This window comes from Thermobia domestica, chromosome 18 (assembly GCF_964235325.1).
Source record: "Thermobia domestica chromosome 18, izTheDome1.hap1.1, whole genome shotgun sequence".
NCBI lineage: Eukaryota > Metazoa > Arthropoda > Insecta > Zygentoma > Lepismatidae > Thermobia > Thermobia domestica.
In genome coordinates, this window is record NC_137471.1 from 166,698,588 (window position 1) to 166,720,805 (window position 22,218).

The 22,218-nt window shown below is 35.8% G+C and overlaps 1 protein-coding gene across 2 annotated transcripts in view; it reads right to left on the reverse strand.

Annotated features, from left to right (window-relative positions):
- Nucleotides 1-1,147: 1,147 nt before the first annotated feature.
- The window catches only part of zetaCOP (COPI coat complex subunit zeta), a 47,249-nt gene continuing 26,178 nt past the window's right edge, over nt 1,148-22,218 (reverse strand). For both annotated transcript variants that reach the window (XM_081745946.1, XM_081745947.1), the window contains exons 4-5: nt 20,446-20,536; nt 1,148-1,300 (exon numbers count right to left, since the gene is read on the reverse strand). In XM_081745946.1, the coding sequence (XP_081602072.1) occupies nt 1,253-1,300; nt 20,446-20,536 (139 nt within the window). In that variant the 3' untranslated portion in view covers nt 1,148-1,252. The remainder of the gene's footprint in view (nt 1,301-20,445; nt 20,537-22,218) is intronic.

The following is a 22,218-nucleotide window of genomic DNA, read 5'->3' on the forward strand; positions in this document are numbered from 1 at the left end:
ATAATAATAATACTTTTTAAAAAAGAAAAAAATACAATGATTAAAAGAAATTTTTTGAAAACAAAGATGTGAGTGAAATCACAACACACTTTTTTTTTTTGCCACAAATTTTCAGTAGAGATATTAAAACTGAAAAATTAACGAAGATAAAGGTATTGTTGAAACTAATAATGTAAAACATTCAGAGAATTTACAAAATACTGTATCCTGTGAAACAAAATGAAAATTTGAACAACATTGGTTATTCCTTGGTTGTTTAAGGTTAAATAAGATCTCTTTGTAACTTTCGAATGATATCAATTGCTCTGTAGTTACTAAACGGTGCCTTCTTTCGGATTCTTTATTCGTTGCAGAGGTATGGATTTTATTTACTTTTTCGCAGTTTGCTACACTGACATCTTTTGAACAAACCAAAGCACTTTTAGAACGTCTTACTTAGTTTTCAACTAAACAATCCTAACTACATTGTTAGTTGTCTAAAGTTGAAGGATATGAAAAATTGAACTGTGAATGCACTTTTGTTCGAGGTAATACATAAAGACATATAAAGTAGAAAATAGATCTTAATATCAAATTTTAATACATACTAAAATTCTATACATAAGGCTTAGTACTTTTTGTTGGCGCAACTAACGATTCCCGCCCTCCAGTTATCAAGCCGTAACAATGCCTGAGGGGCAAGGGGGTGCCCAACAGCATATTGTATTGCACAGTTCCTTCTACCCTATTTCTACCCTTTCTACCGTATGCACTCGTATTTTATCTGTCAGGAATAGTTGAACACATTTTGTTTTATAAAAAATGAACATTAACAACAAAACAACATAAAAAAATTATTTTAGATCATTTGGTGAAGAGTAAAGTGGCTTCATTGCGTTTGCAACTCAATATTTAGAATGTTGGGGCTTTCATGACAGACGAGAGGAATAGGTTAATGTATATACATTAATTTGAAATAGCCAATAAAGTACTATAAAAACGTCATACACGATGACTATACTCTTTTCCATACCATTTCACATGCTTTAAATGTAATTCTCTTCACCGATTTCACCGTAACTCCGTCTTCAGAACAAAAATAAATAATGAGTGGATGGAATTATTTTTATAATATTTATTTATAGAAATAATTGAAAAAGTGGATTAGTATGTTTCAAATATAATTTATTGTAATTATACAAAAAGAATAGTTTTATCTAAGAAAAGATCAGAACAGAAATGTTAGGTTATAATATCCTTAACAATGCATCTTCTATTTCAACAAAGACCACTTCAGCTGTTCCTTCGCTGATTGCAGAACCTATTAAAGAAAGCAAAACAACACAATTAGTATATACACATAAGTGTTCAGTAGAATACAATTAAAACAACATACAGAAACTAAGTGCAATGTAATATAATCTCTAACAACCACGAATTCTCACATAAAATTTACAACAACATAATGCGCTTCAGGATGGCGTTGACTCTGTTGCACTTTGAAAAGCTGGCTTTTACAACACAGGCCCCAAGTTGTTTGATTGTTAGGTCTGCTATAGACTATGAGATAAATCCTAAGAAATATCTTTGGATTTATCGTAGGACAAATGTTACGACATATCTCGTAGGAAATCCTAACCTTTTGTGCCATACATGTGAACATTTTTCCTATTTTACATCCTCTGAAGAGGTGCCAGGTCTCACAACGCATACTCGGCGAGCAATGTTTTCTAGTGTATTTTGCCTTGCATGTCTGTTGTGATAGAGCATTGACTTTGTATTATATAAAAATGTATACTCCTCGCATGCACTAATAAGTGCACAAATTGCATCTTTGCTGGCGGAAGGAAACAAATTTGTTTTCACTTTGTCTCACCACATGTCGCTAAAATCGAAATCTTACGAATTTTCTTTCCAAAATGGAGCATGCTCTAAACAAGAGAAATCTCATAGGATCGTTCAGAATATAGGAAATGACATGCCTTCTGATGCCAAACACGTAGAAATTTTGACTAGGACAAATCGTAAGAGATTCCTAGGATCTATCCTACAGTATATGGCAGGTCTTAGAGCGTTTTCAAAGGGTTCCAGATGATTTCAAACGGCTCTACAGTAGAACGTTTCAGATTGTTTCAAAATGTTCTCGATCCTTCTGGAAGATTATCCAATGGATGGAAGGGACATTATAATTTTCACTAAAACGCAATCCAATATTGAAACTGTTTCAAGTGATACATCTTTTGTTTAAAACAGTATAGTAATTTTTCAGATCATTGGCTAGACCTCTAAATGTGAATTAAAGATAACAGTTACACACACATACACAAATATAAATAAATAAATAAATACAGTTTTGTGCACCGTCCCCTCAGAGAATGAATTCGATGTATTTTGTTGCACAGAATCCAAATAACGAAACCCCAGGAAAATCGATGGTGTCAATTTTTTGTTATGGGCGAAAAACTTGAGCGATTTTGGATAGAGAGGATACATGTAACACAGCCATAAAAAAAAAAAAAATAAATAAATAAATAAATAAAAAAAAATAAAAAAAGTTCTGTGCAGCAGACCCCAGGGAATCCAAATTTCAAATTCGCAGGACGATGGACGTCAATTCCTTTTTATGGGTAAAAAAACCTGAGCGATTTTGGGTACGGAGAATACACGTAACACAGCCATAGAAGAAAGAAGAAAAAAAAAAGTTCTGTTCAGTGGATCCCAGGAACGGATTCGATGTATTTTGCTACACAGAATCCAAATTTCGAAACCCCAGGACGACTGAGCGTGTTATTTTTTATGGGCAAAAAATTTGAGATATTTTGGATAGGGAGGACACACATTTTTCGCCCATAAAACAAAACTGACACGGTCAATCCCGGGGTTTCGAAATTTGGATTTTGTGCAACAAAATACGTCGAATCCATTACCTTGGGTTCCGGTGCACAGACCTTTCATTTCTGTGTGCGTGGCAGTGTAATTAATTGTCAACTTCAAATGTTGCGAACATTTTCCGTAAAACATGCCCCATGCAATTTTGCAAAAATAAGAAATCCTAACACACACATATTTATATATATATATATATATATATATATATATATATATATATATCGAATTATAAGGTACGTAACACAAAAATTATTTATAGTTGTAACTTAAAGGGATTCAACTTGCATCAGGACAAACTCACTATAACGTACAAGGCAGGGCTAGTGTTAAAACAAACAAATAAATAAATTAGTAGCGTCTAGCCATAATCTTACAAATTAAATTCACATTTAATGAAATTACATTAGTAACTGGAATAAATGTTTGCTTGTTTTTAAAAGCAGTGTCCCAACTACAGCCTCTGTAAGCATGGGGAGGAGAGGCGGAGAAGACAAAGCACGCAGGGGCTTTATTGTCTGATATGTAAGATTTTGATTCATCTTACCGTGTTTTCCCCCTCGCCCTCCTCTCTTCTTTGTCTTCTCTCCGCGAAGTCTCGGGATTAATCCACCCTCGACTAATAAATAAAATAGGTTCTTATTTAGGTGAATAACCAAATTAGTGGTGTCCAAATGTCAGACTAACTTATGAAAATAAGACATGCACGAGGACAAGTCAATAAAGAGTATAAGAATTGATTACTCATGAAACAGGCTGAGCAAATAAACATAATTTTATTATATACCCATTAAGGACGAATAAGGATCAACCTTCATAGAATATTTGAAGCGAAAAGCTACATCTATCTGGCAAAGTGACAAAAAAAAAAAAAAAAAAAAAGCCTCCTATAAGATGATCACCTACCAAGACCTGTCAAAATCTGCGAGCCCGTCCGAGACCGACTAAAAGGTCTGCCCCTCCCCCCAGCACACAATTCTGCATCTGAGGTGTAATCTTGCTCTACATGAAGCCCGTATGGAAGTGAAAGGTTAAGAAAAAGTCCCAACTCTCCACCTACCTAGAGCTAGACATACAAGCATACATCGAACAACAGAACTCATAGATAACCACTAGCACTCTGTCATTCTTAACACTTTCTTCCACTCTAATATAAGCGGCTAACTACATACGAAATATTGTATATTGACTATTCCAGTATATTTGCTACTTATTATTATTTACGCAAGTAATAAACACCTTAGCTGTACTTCATCCAACATTTACACCACGATGCATATTCATTATTACTATCTGCGAAAACAAGTAATTCGTCAGTCTTCTGTTCATGTACGATTTTATATCCATCTGCATATCGATTGATGCAGAAAGTTTTGAGGAAATACTGTTACAACCAAACTATATGGTTCAAAAGGTTTTTACTATACGGCATGTTCCCACGACAAAGACAGATAGTCCAAGTACTTAGACCATAGGTGTTTTCATTGTTTAAAATGGTCGCTGAGTAAATGTTAAAAACCTTGCACAGGACACGTGTCTGGAACGAAGATCTCGATGGTATATCTGAGAAGAAGGTGCGAGTGGTAAATAACTTTTCCGTCTGATTGAGCAACATGCTGATACACATTACTTATTATATTAACACATACATATTTATAAATAACTCTTTTGACCAGAGTATATATTTATTTGTTGAAATTAAAATAACACGTAACGGTTTCAGTAACTTAACGTCATCATCATCAGACGTTACTTCTGATGAAGATAATAACAAGTTATTGAAACTGTTACACCTTATTTTAATTTCAATACATAGGAATACTTATGTAATTCCAGAGTTGAGATGGATGGAGATACATATTTAATATAAACAAAGGTAGATACTCACATTAATAATAATAATAATAAAACTTTGTATATACTGACACACACTTAAAACGTATGTCTTAAAATCACTATTCGAAAGACAAAATGGACAGCAACGACTGGACGATTCTATGCACTATGTCAAAAGATGAGATAAAGCAAATCCATTGGGATAAATTTGATGGATGCTACTTTAATAGGGATCATAGCTCTGATGAGTAATAAATCCTGAATTGAGTAGCCCTCCTAATACTGCACTAACTTCGAAATTAATTGTCTTAATCTTGTGCTACTTATGATCAGCTTTCGATATTCTGCTTTATTTTAGTTTTTGAGTTTAACGCCCCGATTATGCAGACGGTGATGATGACTTGGATGACAATGGTGGGATGAAGGAAGTGGGAAGAAACGAGACATGCCGACACGTTCTTTGTCCATCACAAAGTCCTTGGTGCGAACTCGGATCGAACCAAGGACATAATGCACCAGACGTAAGCGCTCTAACACTGTGCCACAGTAGCCCTATCCTGAGTTTTAGTAAGGCATTGAAAGAAGAACCGTCTTATATGAGGTCCTACTAACAAGGAGACTTTCGGAAGTGTCACGCACAGATTTGAATGAAACTTTGCACATTTGTTGAACATGGAAAAATAATCGACATATATTTTTTTGTTTTGGCAATGGTGCGGGTTTAAGGATAGAAACCACCCTTTGAACCCTTATGTGTGGTCTTGAAGCATATACAGAAAACAATAATTTAATATAGAAGAAAACATAATGCCAGAGAGTTTTAGAACAGCTAATTCAGAATCTGACGTCAAATTTACGAAATACAAAATGGCGGATCTAATATGGCGATTACAATTACAAAAGGTCTTTTGGTTTGAAATGCTAGTCTATCCAAGAACAATCATTGTTGGCAGGGAGTACTGCGAGGAAGTTGCAGAATGATTTGAAACAGAAGTACTTATTTTAACATGATATTTGATTAAGGTATGTGTCTACATCTCTCACTATTCGGGGTGCTTATGTATAGTGAGGGCCGCGGTGGCTCAGTGGTAGAGCGTTCACCTCTGGTACATGGGGTCCCTGGTTTGATCCCAGCTCTTGCCAGTGAACTTTGTGGTGGATTTCTTTGGGGTTCTCCCGTTTCCTCCCACTTTCTTCATTCCACCGTTTCATTCATTTCTGATCATTACCGTCTCCTTTAGCCTAGCCGGCATAAACGTGAGACGTAAACTTCAAAGATTTCATTTATGTATAGAGAGTCCCGTCGCCTCTCACTATCAGAACTTCATAGTCTATCCTCAATTGTTATAATTATGAATTTAATGAGAAAACGTTTTGCAGTAATGATATTCTGTAAAAACAAGTGTGTGATGCATAAACATTGTTTACACCACATACACCTTATTACGGCAATAACTGTGCCCAAATTGCTAAATGATGCACGATCTTTGAAACAAAATGTTATGTAATTTTCACATGCAGGTTTTTTTTTTTTTTCACAAAACCGCTTTTGTACCACGAATACCTAATAAGATTTGCAAATCTGGGAGAAGAATACTAATTATCAATCAGCGATTGGATCTTAGTTATATTATTACGCAGATGTGAAGTCATGTTATAGTTGTAAGACCCCCTAAAGAGCAACACATCAAGAGGCTGAATCCTACTAGTTATTCCTGCAAACATGGTTTCTATTTTGAGGTCCTATTTTGTTCTTAAAATAGGTTCAAAAGTTGAATTATGACCACTCCAAGAATCTAATAACAAAATCGACTTTGCATTAGATGCTAGAATAAGCAACCCGAATAGTGAGAGGAGAGGGGACTCACTTTAAATATGCACCTCGACTAGTTAGAGGGGAGGGGAATCACTTTTAATAAGCATCCCAAATAGTGATAGGCAAGGGGACTCACTTTAAATACGCATCCCTAATAGTGAAGGTGCAGAGACGCATTTTATTCAAGTATCTCGTTAAAATAAGTGCAGAAAAGGGTTTCAAATCAGTCTGCAACCTCCTCCCACTAATCCTTGCCAACTATGATTGTTCTTGGTTAAAAGTACAGTATTTCAAACCAGAAGACTTTTTGAATTGTAATCGCCATTTTGGATTCGCCATTTTGAATTTTGTAATGTTGACGTCAGATTGTGAATCAGTTGTTCTAAAAGTCCCTGGCATTATGTTTTCTTCCACATTAAATGATTGTTTTCTGTCTATGCTTCGATACCACCCCTAGCGTTCAAAGGGTGGTTTCTACCCTTAAACCTGCACCATTGCCGAAATAAAAAAAAATACCCGTGTATTATTTTTCAATGTTCTACAAATGTGCAAAGTTTCATTCAAATCGGTGAGTGACACTTCTGTAAGTCTCCTTCTGAGGGGAGAAGGGAATTCAGAGAAATTCTTGTTACGGGGATGGCGGGGGGGGGGGGGGTCCTGAAACTGGCGTTCAGCCATGAGTGTTGTTTGCTTTCAGTTGTCCTATACTCACAAAAACTGATTTTTTCTACTTTTTGTTGTGTTTGAAAATAAGAAATTACTTAATATACAAGCCATTCAGAATTCTGTGTAATAAATCAAAGCAAACGTGCCTCAAATTTTGATGATAACCTACCAGCAGTTACAACACACATGTTACACGAAACTTCGTAAAATCTGTCCCCACTTTTTCACACACTGCAAACAGAAATTAAAATCGTATTGAATATATTGATAAGACTAATTTCTGTATTGTTAAAACTATGTATGTCACACAAGAGAAGCATATTTCCTAAAAGATAAAGGTATTTTTCTCCCATTCCAATAAGAGCCATAAGTACAGTAGAGGTAACTCCACGTGTACCTGACTTCCGACTTTTCTTTATTACATGAGATAAGGCTCCGATCGCCTTTATCGTTGCCCCTCCCCCGCATCCATTAAAATGTATAATATTTTAAGGTTTTCATTAAGAACAATTAAAGATCAGGTTCTTTAGGTAATGGGAGGAAGTAGACGATTACTTTTAAAAGAAAAAGGGATGATTGTAGTAAGTTGCATAATGTCGACACGACAACACAGATTTGACCTGAAATAGTTAATGACCATGCGTAAAAATGTTAAAAAAAGAATTTTTGGCCAGCACATCTAATTAAAATAGTACTTAGCGAAATATTTGAGAAAAATGTAAATACAGAAATAACCCAAGACTGAGCTATTCCTTGTGAATATCTTCAAAGTAATTTACGCAACTTTATAAGAATAATGACGAAATATATATGAAATATGAACAAAATCGGCTGAGTCGTTTTTGAGAATATCAACCGGAAAAAAAAATACTCGCTCCTCAACAGGAAACTATCCTTTGTGGATTTTTCAGAACAAAATGAGTTGTGTAATATCGTCAGGTTATTAATGAACTGCTAATTTATGAAATATGAAAATAAATCACCTTGGTTGTTCTTGAGAAAATCGTCCGAAAGAAACTCACCCCCAACAATAAATTACTCCTCGCAGATATTTTCTGGATAAATGAGTTATTCCATATTCTCAGATCATTAACTAAAAATTTACGGAATATGAACAAAATGTCTATGTAGTTATTGAGAAAATCGTTGAAAAAGAACTCAGCACAAAAATAAACTACCCTTCGTAGATTCTTCCAGAAAAAATTACTTATAGTGTTGCTAATGAAATATTGATACATGAAATAGGTATAAACAAAATGTTAGAGCCGTTTCCGAGAAAATAACATTTTTATTTTCACCCTTCAGTAAAATACCCTTATTTTTAGGGGTAGGATGAAAATTCGGCCCCTTTCCCCTAGAGGATATTTTTAAAAAAATAAGCTTAAAGATGAAATACATTGAACGGTACGCCTCTAGCCCAGTGTACATATTCGGGTTGAACGAACAGCTGAACAGGTATTCGAGAATCACTTTTTTGGTACATAGGGGACATGAAACGTGTAAATTTGTTGAAACTACGGATTCGATTTTTCTCACTATCACCGTACTTTTTTCCCTCTATCGTCGCTCGCAAGGAAGTTATAAAATAGAGGATCTGCCTACACAACAAAATCGTGAAGCCATACGTCACAGTTTCACCACTCGTACTCTGCCCGCTCCGCCCAATAGTATAGCAATGTTTTGAGCCAACATTTACGGCGGAAACTATAGTCGTCAATCATACGTACCGATGCTTGGATGTTTTTTGGCTTCTATTTTATAACATCCTTGGTCACTCGAAAGTAAAAATTGAAAATCTTGGCCTTATAACGAGAAACGTCTTAACAGAAATGCAATTAGAGTTCAACGCGATGACGCTCTCTTCAGACAGGACAGACTGGCTAACATTATTACAGTCCTCACTTGACCCCCTGGCAATATGCTCTGTCCAAAATTTAGGTAATGAAAGAACAGCAACATTAAACTACGTCATTGAGTCTCCTACAGACGCCGAAGAACCAATCTAAATCCTCAGAACTAAGAAGAAATGCATCAAAATGTATACATTTCATCAACACTAGTAAAGATATATACTTGAGATAACATTTATTCTTTATTGTGACATTTATCATGCCTTAGCGACAATGTGTTGATTATGACTTTCAATACGATTTTGTGTCACGGCAGCATATAACTACTGAAAACACCCTACACAACAGTAAAAGTTCCACTAAATTAGATACGATGAAAATCAAATGTAGAAAGTAAATCGTTAGTCTAAATATCCTGAATATATATTTGCAACATACCATAAGAATTAAACACGTACATAGATTAGGCAGGTAAACTATTTCGCGTAGTAAAATCAAAGTACTTACAAACTTAGAACGCGGATGGTACAGTCGATGAGATACTGCAGAAAAACTTTAGCGCAACGAAAATGTAAAGATGTAAAAAACATCCTGTAATCTAACAGGGAAGCATTAATTTAGTAAAAAATGACCTACGTAATTTTTCAGTAATAGTTTTCACCAAATATGAAGCCAGTGGCTGAAGCTACCAAAGAACCGTCAATTAGTTCTGATCTACGGCCGAAAACTGGCCATCCCTGCTGGTTTAGCGGCAAGCGTGTACACATTTCTTGTACGTAGTCCTAGGTTCAATTCCCGGTGGGAAAGTGTTGAAATTTGAACGCATTAGATGGTTCGGATTTCACCTTAAATTTTAGGTCCATAGCCTCTCATATAGCCTCGGCGCTCAAAAAGGAAAGCCAAACTTAAAGTGAACAAAAAGTAATCGCTATTAGTTTCGATGAGTCTGTTTATCATTATACATTACAAAGCTTTTGTGTATTAATGAAAATCACTGAACGATGTCTGATACTGAATGAGAAAACAGAAGTACTAGACATGTAGACATGTAATATTTGAGGAACGGAGTACATGAACTCAAGCCTTATGCTTATTTTATCATGTAAATTTTGTGCAATTATATGACTTATGGTCGCGGCTTATTAGACTGGTATCTTGGGAAAATGACGTCAGCAACATAACACGGAACGGACTACGGTCACGCGTCTTACGCCAGACACACTATACACGTCCAGTAACAGACTGTGATACCGAGACAGTCAGGAGGTAGTGTATTCTTCAATAGATTACATGTAAGTGCATTTACAGTGCATTTGGGCAAGGAAATGTAAATGAACACATCATTCGCCATTCCTTTCTCCAATTTCGATCCGGTGACACAGCATTGCAAAATGAACCTAGTAAGCACCAGGCTGGGAAAAAAATCATGATTTAAAAAAAATCATTTTTGTTGATTTTTTGGATTTAAATCGACTTTTTTATTTAAATCGAACTTTTTGGTTTAAATAAAATTTTTTCCCTCGTATAATACAAGTCGCGAACTGAAAAAAAAAAAAAAAAAGGAATTAGTATTAAATGTTAATTATGCCATTTAAGTAAAATTATTGAATTACTCCCCAATCTTAACCTATTTCAATCCCAAACAATGTTTCTTAAGCATTAAGGAAAAACTACAGCAAGTTTAGCAACATGACACTTTTTTTTTAAAAGTTACTGATATTTGACACGGGCATATTTTAAAAAAATCCGAACTAGCTTGTGGCACGTAATACATATAAAATACATAAATTTCGCCTAAAGTTCTGAAATCTAAAATAATTTTAAGTTTCGGAGAGGGGAAGCAGGCCCTACTGTGTGGGAACAAACAAACAGACGTACACACGAAAGAATTTTCGTCTTAAATGTTGATGGTGACTGTCCCGGTGGAATAGTTAATGATTTACAAACCCTATGTCACGAAAAGAAGACAGCAGCATTCCCCCGTTACCCGTTCAAAACGGGATTTTCCCTAATCATCCTCTGCATGAAATACTCGTTTTCACACTGCGCTATACATCCATTTGAGTGTTATTGTACTTTTTCATAATCGAAGTAACAGAACAGAAATGGGATTTTACTTATTTTCACTTTACATTATTTCGGAATTTGATTTAAATCAACGATTTTTATTTAAAAAAAAAATAAAATGATTTAAATCAATTCACCCTGGTAAGCACTGACCAACGTCATGTTTGGAGGAGCTAATCGGAAGAGCGTTCGTATCATTGCAGACGCCACAGCAATGTCGTTCGGTGGCTCCGTGCTTTTGCAAACATGAAAAACTTGGATTCATTGGTACATGAATTCAGGCTGGCCAACGAGAATCCCATCTGAAGGTGTGTAGTTCTCTGAGTGTAAGGAATTACCGGGAAAGTTCCCTGTAACGGATTATCACCTCACATGAGAAATGAATCTGCTATGACAATTGTGGACGGCCAGAACAAGGGCTGGACCGCGGTCTCTTAAACCACTTCTCTACCCACAGAAGGTGTTGCTGCTGATATTGTGGTCTGTTGTGGGCCTTTCTCAGGCTAAATGAGACCATAGGTGCAGATATTTTCTATGAAATGCACCGCAGACTTGTCCGCAAGCATTAAGCAGCAGTCAATATACAAGGTGGTTTCATGTTGCACGACATTGCCCGCCCGCAAAGGATGGTGCAGCCTCTCCGGCTTCCTCACCCACCGTATCTCCCCGATATCTATCGCACTGGCTACCACCTATTCCTGCGTCTCGATCACTTCTTGCAAGGAAAACTTCTCCGAATAATCGGGCGGTGCGATGTGCGGCTGAGGACTTTTTCGCGTCTTGTTTTGCAGATTTCCTCACGTGCATTGAAGCACGGAATCCACTACGAAGGCTATTTTGATTAATCAGGTACAGTAATGTTTTTTTCTTCCTTTGGAGATGATACATTTGGCTGGACCAGGATGTCTACTAAAATTCCAAAATAAATTTCGTGACTTTTTCGTGACCCTTCCTTTACCAAACCATAAAATTTCCTAACGATACCTATAGATATTCTTTAGTACTATTTTTTTTATCTTATCTTTACTTTCAAAGGCGTCGGTGATGCGATGAATCTCAATCAGCGAATTAGGCTGAATTTTTATGCATGCGATAGAAGTGTGTTTTGCTAGCAATTTGGTAGAGTCTAAAGCCGACCACAGACATTTTTGGAGGTGAATTTTGACGTTTTATACAACAAAATTTTCCAGTCTCTTCTTATATTTGTAAAGATAAGATTTAAAAAAAAAAAAAAAAAAAAAAGTGACCCAAAAGCTAAATTTCGTGAGTTTTCTTGACTTTCATGACCTTTTCGTGATTTCGTGACCGATAGACACTCTGTAGACATTTCATTCGTACCAAGTAACACTTCCCTTGCTATTGTTCTTTGAGACAATAGGTTTTCACGTCATAACCAAGAAACGCACATTTTGCACCACATCGGGAGCACACAAAGCTTCAAATATCTACGATGTACGATATTGAAGAATCTAGCAGAATAGGGTAGGGTTGCACCGTTTCGTTGTGATTCGCCACAATGTTAATCCCTTTCTTTGACACACATCTAAACTATAACTAATGTAGGACACACATGAAACCCTCCCAAAATGACGGGATTTTAGGAGTCATATGGTCCTCACACGCACAAAGTAGCAATTCGTCGTCCAGTTAACTCGCAACACTTTTGAACTACTGACGATAATTTCTTACATGTGCTCATGGTGCTGTTACCCAACGATCGAATTCGTTACCATAAACCTGAAAGGACTTTGTGTAGAAATAAGTGAAAACGCTTGTCATACTTCTAGTGCATTGTATTCTTAGTTCGAAAGTACGTCTCATGTAAGTTTCTGATGGATAATTTCGTAACTGTGGGTTATCTAGTGGTTCTCCCGTTTCTCTGTACTTAACTTCATAACCATTCGCTTACGCCTGCTTTAAATTACGTCACAACAATGTGACACTGCACTAATGAATTCAGTGGTGGTGGTAGTAGTCGTAGTTCTCGTCATTGTCCATCACATAGCTATGAGCATTATAATAATTATTGGGGGTTTACGAAGCCTTACGAATAGGGGAAAAAATGACATACAACCTTACGAATAGAAAAGATTATGCATGCAAAAAATACAAAATAATGTACATTTCAATGAATATTGTATACGAAACATACATTTTAACGAAAATAACAGCGTAATAAAGAGTACGATTTTGGTTCTTCTATACTGGAAATGGCGAATTTTAAAAATTAACAGATGCTTTAACTATATAAATTTAGACAAGCACTAACTGGATTAAGCAAGTAAAATGAGAGACCTATCTGATAGTTTTTAAAGTTGGTGTAAAGGAACAAATTTGCCGGTAGATGTTAAAACAGTCTTCGTATTTCTCGTATGTTTTTTTTACCTTTCACGAAAATTCATGATATTTCTTACAAATTTCAACCTAGAGACTTCAAACTTTTAAAGAAGGAACTTCATAACCAATTCAAGACAACAATTCGTGCCGATTTTTTATTTAGAATTGTGTTCATTGTTGAAACAGTTATATTGTTAAAGGTTTTGATATCCATTTCAAAAATCAAGCCATTTCAACAATAAAGACAATTTTAAATAAAAAAATCGGCTCGGATTGTTGCCTTCGAAAGGTTATGAACTTCCTTCTCTAAAAGTCTGAAGTCTCTAGGTTGAAATTTGTAAGAGAAATCGTGAGTTTTCGTGAAAGGTAAAAAATATATAAGAAAGAAACGAAGACTGTAGTGACATCTATCGGCAAATCTTGTCTCTTTAAACCTACCTTAATCAATAACTCTAGCACTATTTAGCTAAAACGTAATTTTTTTGACTGTTGCTCTGATCTTTTCTTAGTTTATTTTAATTAGATTGAAAGTTTAAAAATTTTACTGAGGTATTATTATTATTATTATTATTTTAAAACGAGAAAGGAAAACATAATACACACATTCACGAGAAATACGACAGTTACTTTTTTTTTTTTTTTTTTTTTTTTTTTGCTAATTTTCACTATTAATAGGCAAATGGATGTAATATTCTTGGACTAATGGCTACAAGATATTAATCTTCACCGCATTGTTTTCGTACCGCTAAAAGATCACCAGCTTCGTGAGTTTTTCAAAGATTCGCTTAGTAGTACAACAGATTATTTTCATCCCACCATAGTGGCGATTTCTCCGTGTAACGCATTTACCGGCAATAATTAAATGACCAGAGTAAAATTTATTGGGGTAACTTTCACTTTCTCAGAGTACAATTTCAAACGTCCCTCTGGTTTTCTCGATGTCATCTACGCTTCAGTACAAGAGGGAAAACGCCAGCAACTCCTAGCGGATAAAAGGAATTATTAGTGTGTTTCACTTACCGCATGCGAAAACGAGCAACCAGCCGCTAGGAGACAATGTTAGGAGTTGTGATAAAGCGTTGAAGAGCAGGAACTCTTCATGTGTTAGTAATAGATGGCAAATTAATGGCTAAAGTCTGCCGTTCTGTTGGGCTGCTTCCATCCGTGTTGAGAGGGAAACAGTTTTGGTGGTGGCCTAATGAAAATAATTGAACTCATCACATTACTACACAAAATCTACTGTTACCGTCATTACGAAATTATACTGTATATAAGAACATTATAATAGCTAGTTTCATTCCTCTAATACCTGTTTTCAAACAAAGTGGTAATGAAGGAAGGAAATAAATGCTGAGAGATAAAGGGAGGAATAAAATAAATGCTGAAAGAAGAAGAAGGAAGGAAATAAATGCTGAGAGGCAAAGAAAGAAATGTTGAGGTAAAGGAGGAAGGACTCAAGTGCTGAGAGGTAAAGAAGGAAGGAAATAAATGCTGCGAGGTAAAGCATCAAAGGAAGAATAATGCTTTGAGTTGTTAAACAAGGAAGGAAATAAATGCTGGGAGGTAAAGCATCAACGGAAAAAAATGCTTTGAGTTAAAGAAGGAAGGAAATAAATGCTGAGAGTTAAAGCATCAAAGGAAACAAATCTTTAGTGTTGAAGAAGGAAGGAAATAAATGCTGAGAGGTAAAGCATCAAAGGAAAAATAATGCTTTGAGTTGTTAAAGAAGGAAGGAGATAAATGGTGAGAGGTAAAGCATCAAAGGAAACAAATGCTTAGTGTTGAAGAAGGAAGGAAATAAATGTTGAGAGGTAAAGCATCAACGGAAAAAAATGCTTTGAGTTAAAGAAGGAAGGAAATAAATGCTGAGAGGTAAAGTATCAAAGAAAACAAATGCTTAGTGTTAAAGAAGGAAGGAAATAAATGTTGAGAGGTAAAGCATCAACGGAAAAAAATGCTTAAAGTTAAAGGAAGGAAGGAAATAAATGCTGAGAGGTAAAGCATCAACGGAAAAAAATGCTTTGAGTTAAAGAAGGAAGGAAATAAATGCTGAGAGGTAAAGTATCAAAAGAAACAAATGCTTAGTGTTAAAGAAGGAAGGAAATAAATGCTGAGAGGTAAAGCATCATAGGAAACAAATGCTTATTGTCAAAGAAGGAAAGAAATAGATACTGAGAGGTAAAGCATCAAAGGAAACAAATCCTTAGTGTTAAAGGAAGGAAGGAAATAAATGCTGAGGCAAAGCATTAAAGGAAATAAATGCTGATAGATAAAGCATCAAAGGAAATAAATGCTGAGGTAAAGCATGAAGGAGATAAATACCGAAAAATAATGTCCCTTACCCATTGTTTCCATATTACTAACACCCTTCAAAATGGAACACGTACGGTACAATAGGGAGAAACGTAAAGAAATAACACCACAGTTAAATTTACGACTCTAAGGTAGGGAAGATTGTACGTTGTGGAAGCATAAGCAGGTTATTTTTAAATATGAGCAGGTTACAATGTCAAATCCAAGTGTTTCCACGAAGTGACAGCCTCTTCACGTTATTTTGTTACGATATTTTCATTGAGAAGGAGGGCTTTAAAGAGTTTCAAGATCGTGTTTGTCAAGAGAGGACAGACTCCTCAAAAGATCTTAAAGGGCCTAGCGGAATAAGCATGTGGAAACTGGCCCCAAGCATATCTGCACCAAATTTACAGTATCGATTAACATTTATGAAAAACTCAGTTTCCAAAAATTTCAGCCCCCCAAGCGCTTTTGGAGGGGGAAGAAATATTGATTTTTTTTTCCTGAACGGCTCAACCGATTTGCATGAAAAAAAGATGTTAGGTGTTCTCAACAAGAGAAAAGTCAGAAAATATTTTTTGGAAATTTTTAGGGTTGAAAATTGAAGTCAAAAAAATTTTTAAATTTTCAAAAAAATATATATATATTTAGTGGTAGACTAACTGGGACACCCACAATTTTTTGTCAGTTTTGTCTTGAGAGGGTCCCTAACAACATATATTTTTTTCATTTTGTTTGCAAGTGTACCTCATAGTGAAAAAAAGGAAAATGTACATAGGTCAGCATCTATGTGGTATACGTATGATACACATTGTACACAACTAGAATAACCAATACCTTTGAATGGGGGGGATGAAGTTGTTATAACATTGGAATCTTATGATAACAAGTATTTTTTGTCTTAATGGTAATTTGTCTCTGAGGATGAAGGGGGTTCTCGACCCTGTTCGCACCTCCCTTGGCTACGCCGCTGCTGTACATCAACTGAAATTATACATTCCCGCATTTTTGTGTTAATTTTGCACATAATCAATGTTCTGTGATATATATATATATATAATCTTTGTTTAGTAATTGTTCTTGTTTTGTAACAGTTGGTTAATAATATGCCTGTTGTTAATAGGTATTTATGTGTTTAGTTTGTTTCGATATTATGTATATTTGTGTTTAATATGATCAAATAAAGAATTAATTAAAAGAAATTAATTTTCATCACTGTTTTCATCCACTACTGGAACAATTTCGGTTTTCGTGAACATTTTACTGAGTATTTCAGCTGGTCGAATGATTTTCGATAAGTATCTCGCATATGATAAATAATACACAATAGCAGCAACGTGAGAACAGCAGCGAACAGTTCTGTTCATGAAAAACGAAACTGTTCAAGTAGTGGACAAAAACTGTGATTTCTTTTAATTCATTGTTTATTTGTTCATATTAAACACACATATACAGGAATACCATCGAAACAAACTAAACACATAAATACCTATTAACAACAGGCATATTATTAACCAACTGTTACAAAACAAGAACAATTACTAAACAAACAAACGAACAAAGAAAGAAAGAAAGAAAGAACATTGATTATATATATATATATATATATATATATATATATATATATATCACAGAACATTGATTACATGCAAAATTAAGACAAAATGCGGGAATGTATAATTTCAGTTGATGTACAGCAGTGGCGTAGCCAAGGGAAGTGCGAACAGGGTCGAGAACCCCCTTCATCCTCAGAGACCAATTACCATTAAGACAAAAAATACTTGTTATCATAAGATTCCAATGTTATAACAACTTCAAAGGTATTGGTTATCCTAATGGAGTACAGTATGTATCATACGTATACCACATAGATGCTGACCTATGTACATTTGCCTTTTTTTCATTATGAGGTACACTTGCAAACAAAATGAAAACAATATATGTAGCTAGGGACCCTCTCAAGACCAAACTGGCAAAAAATTGTGGGTGTCCCAGTTAGTCTTCCAGAATTTTCTTTCTTTCTTTTTTTTTTAGTTGAAAATTAAAAAAAAAAAAATTGACTTCAATTTTCAACACCAAAAAATTTCCAAAGAATATTTTCCGACTTTTCTCTTGTTGAGAACACCTAACATTTTTCTTCCATGCAAATCGGTTCAGCCGTTCAGGAGGAAAAAAAATAATTTCAATTTTTCTTCCCCCCCTCCTAGCACCCCTGCAAAAGCTTTGGGGGGCTGAAACTTTTGGAAACTGAGTTTCTCATAAACGTTAATCTATACTGTAAATTTGGTGCAGATATGCTTGGGGGGCAGTTTTTACATGCTTATTCCGCTAGGCCCTTTACAGGGGATAAAATGGTATTTTAAGCATGTTTCCAGCTTGTCTAGTAAGTCTTTATTTATTTATTTTAAGGAGATTGTTTTCCGGTTACGTTCATGGCAGTTTCCGGTAAAATGTTTAGTGGATTTGCTCAGTCTACCAGTAATAACATATTTTGTATATTTAATGTATTACTAAGGTAAGATACGTAAAAGACTAGTGTTGTTGAATTACGGAAGAGCACAAACTTGGGATGTAGAAAGAATATAGCTAGAAGTTTTGTTGCCAACCAATAAAGGTGAATATTCTCACCGAAATCGAATTAGGTCTTGTAAAACACGACGTGTTTTTCCTTGGGTAAGTCCGTTTTTCTCAAAATAATAACTTATAGTGTATATATAGACCTATATAAATATTGGAGAGACAGTGCATAACGATGTTCCATTATTAACATACAACCTGTGGTAAACATGTACCGGTTTTCAAGATATACCCTACATCCCATTAATGAAATAATAAATTCCAGACTGAAGACTTAACAACTATTTAAAACAATAGTTAATACATTAGTGTGATACGGTTAAAAATTATTGCCAGTTACAAATTTGGATTAAAAATTTTGCAATCAGCACTATAAAAGAGACAGACTGTAGTATTACATCAATCTTCATATATATATATATATATATATATATATATATATATATATATATCTTAAAATGAATATTTCTTTGCTTGTCCAGAATATAAGTCCACAATTTTCTATTCTAAAGGGGCTAAAACGCAGCTGGTTTAAAATTTATACCTGAAACAGAGTATCTCAAAGCCCAACAAGTTACGGAGATGAAGCTCGGGATATAAACTCCTCAGTAAAATAATTCGACATGTGTCAGAATATTTTTGAAAATTCCTCTTGTAAAGGGCAAGAGGGAGGGGAAAGATTTATACAATATGTTAATATTTTCGTCCGCTATAGAAGGCCATACCGTTCAACCGTTTGAAATGAATTTTAGAACTCAGTACGTGCCACGAACTGGGTTTTTAACATGTCACTTTGATTCATATCCGTTACGTAAGGAAGGAAGGGATTATAAATTTATGTCAGAAAGTTATCGCGACGGAGACTCATAGGTCCGTTGTTGACGTCCTCTTTATACATGAGTTATTCAGAAAGTAATTCCTCCAAGCCCACTACTTGGCCAATAGTATCGTATACATTCTAAACTGTTTATCATTTATGTAATGATGTTTAAGCTATAGAATGTCATTTGTTTCACCTTCCTATCTCTTCTCGTTCCAGAGTAATGGAACAATCCATGGCATCCTGAGGCGACGTTCGGTTGAAACACCGAGCTGTCATTCAATTTCTGACTGCGTTCAGGAACATTCATCGCCGGCGACGAGTCGTGGATACACCATTACGATCCGGAAACGACGCGTCAGTCGATGGAGTAACGCCACATGTCCTCTCCTCCACCAAAAAATTCAAAGTTGCCCCATCTGCTGGCAAAGTGTTGCTGACATTCTGCCTCATCCTGCCTATGGTCCGGATCTTGTGTCCTGCGACTTTTGACTCTTCCCCAAACTTCAGGATCATCTTAAGGACCAACGCTACAGTTGTGACGCTGCCGAGGAAGCAGCAGTTTGGCAATGGTATATCTCAATTCTTCGCCGACGGCATGAAAAATCTTGTTTCGCGTTGGCGCAAGTGTGTTGCCCGTAACGGGGACTATATTGAAAAATGATGCCACCATTTGTAGCTGACACTGCAAGGTTTCCACTGATATTTGTATCGGTGCTATCTGTCAAACACAAATAAAGGTATCACTTTGGAAGCATTACTTTCTGAAGCGCCCTCGTACTTTCAACAATTAATCAATTCTACCAAAAAGAGAATGTGTCACTAGCCTCTCACGTTACCGAAATGAAAGTCGGTATGCAAACTTATCATTATAATTGAAAGTAACCAGAGATGTGTCATAGTATTTTTTTAAAATCTACTTTTAAGGGAAGGTGGAAGGAAGCCAATTTCTGTTTGATTTCACAAAAAGCAAAACATCTTAGACAACCTTCAAGTTAAGGAGGTGAAACTTTGTATATAGCCCTCATTAACAATAACTGAACAACGTCCCCATTTCAGAAAATTCATCTTCTAAGGGGAACAGAGGCAAAGTGTACATGAACTGTTGTGAAGAGCTACAGCATATTAAGGACGGGTACTTTTTCAGTTACTTATTCAATAAAAATAATTTTTTAACTACGAAAGAGATGGTGCAGCCAAAACAAATTCCTTGGATACCTCATCAACTGTACCTACATGCAGCCAATTTTATATACGAGCGAAAATTATTATTTGAACTGTGAGAGAACGAAATATGTGAGCCAGCATTAAGTACTGACCTGGGCTACTGTCTGTTCTCCCAGTGGAATGTCATCTGTCCTGAGTGCTACTCTCTGTACAACTGCTGAAGGGTCTGCTTCCAGGATAATTCTGAAAAATACAAGAGTTATTTCATTCGAGAACAGATTGTTAAAATTTGGTCTTACAAGAATGCTAATACACATACAACTACTATTTTTATGAAAATCGTAGATGAATAATTTTAATCTTTATAAACACATTTTGAACTTCTTGGGCAACTAAAATTTACATAAGAGCTCCGGATACACTATTTATTTATGCAAAAAAGTATTTACAGCAATTTCTTTATGTAAGAAGTAAGAATTTAACAATTCTTCTGTACATATTAACAATGTGTCATGTAGACATGAAGCAGCAACCTAAAAGAGAAAATGAAATGAAATGAAATCTTTGAGTTTTACGTCCTACGGTTATGCCGGTTAGGCTAAAGGAGACGGTGATGATGAAACATGAATGAAATGATGGAATGAAGAAAGTGGGAGAACCCACGCACACGGTGTTTGTCCAGCACAAAGTTCACTTGGCGCAAACTGGGATTGAACCAAGGACCCCAGGCACCAGAGGAGAAGGCCTATTACAGAGCTACAGCATATTAAGGACGGGTACTTTTTCAGTTAGTTATTCAATAAAAACTGAGCCACCGCGGCCCCCGGAGCCTAAAAGAGATTCTCATATTGTAAGCAATTGAAATTGGTGAAGATGATCACAGCTTAAGTCCACGAAAACATTCAGGAAGACTCTTACAGACGCATTCAACAGTGTTAGTGTTTTCACTCATCTTTTTAATAATTTGATAACATATGCGTCAATTTCTGTCTTTAGGTAAAGAACTAAATTAGTTATTTCAGAAAACTTACGAACAAGGTAGAAGGTTTAGAATAGCATTCACAGCAAACCCTGTTGAAGAGTGGTTTCACAGACTTTCATAGTCTTCACTTATATATATACAGGATGTACCAGAAACAGTGACTCACCTTTTCAGTGATCAGTACATTTTTGTTATAAACAAGAATGACATGAAACAAAATTGTAAGTACAGAGGAATGATGTCAAAATCAAGTGCTTCACAGTATCTAATCCATATTCTCCATTTGGAGATCCACTTAGCGGTCTTTAACATCGATGCATCCGGAAAAGTATATTTTCTGCACGCATCTCGGCACATCTGAACGGGAATGTTGTTGAATTCCTCGGTGATTCACGCCGTCAATTTCGCAACACTGTTTATGGGTCTTGCATATATCCTGTCCTTCAAATGTCCCCATAGGAAGAAGTCGGGAGGGGTGAGGTCTGGTGACCATGGCGGCTATTCCACAGTCCTCCTCCGACCAATCTATTGCCCGGGGAAAGTGTTGTTCAAAAAGTCACGGCCAATTCGGGCAAAGTGTGGTGAAGCACCGTCTTCCTGCCATCACAATGTGTCAAAATCATTCCTCTCCTGCACAGAGGTATTACAGACACCTCCAGTAAGTTCAAATAGGTCTCCCCAGCCACCGAACAACAAGCGAGTCACTACTTCTGGGACACCCGGTATATGAAAATTAAGGGGGAATAAGGTGAATTTTGTTTCTAAATCGTGGTTTTACTTATTTAATTATATATATTTCTGGGCATACCAGCATCTATGCCCTTAAGCACATCACGTATGAAGGACGATGTCCCTCGACGAGACAATATCCGGCTCGGAGAAGAAAGAAAGAAAGGAACGAGGAAAAAGCGACTTGGGACTTGTATTATACGTCCCGTTCTCA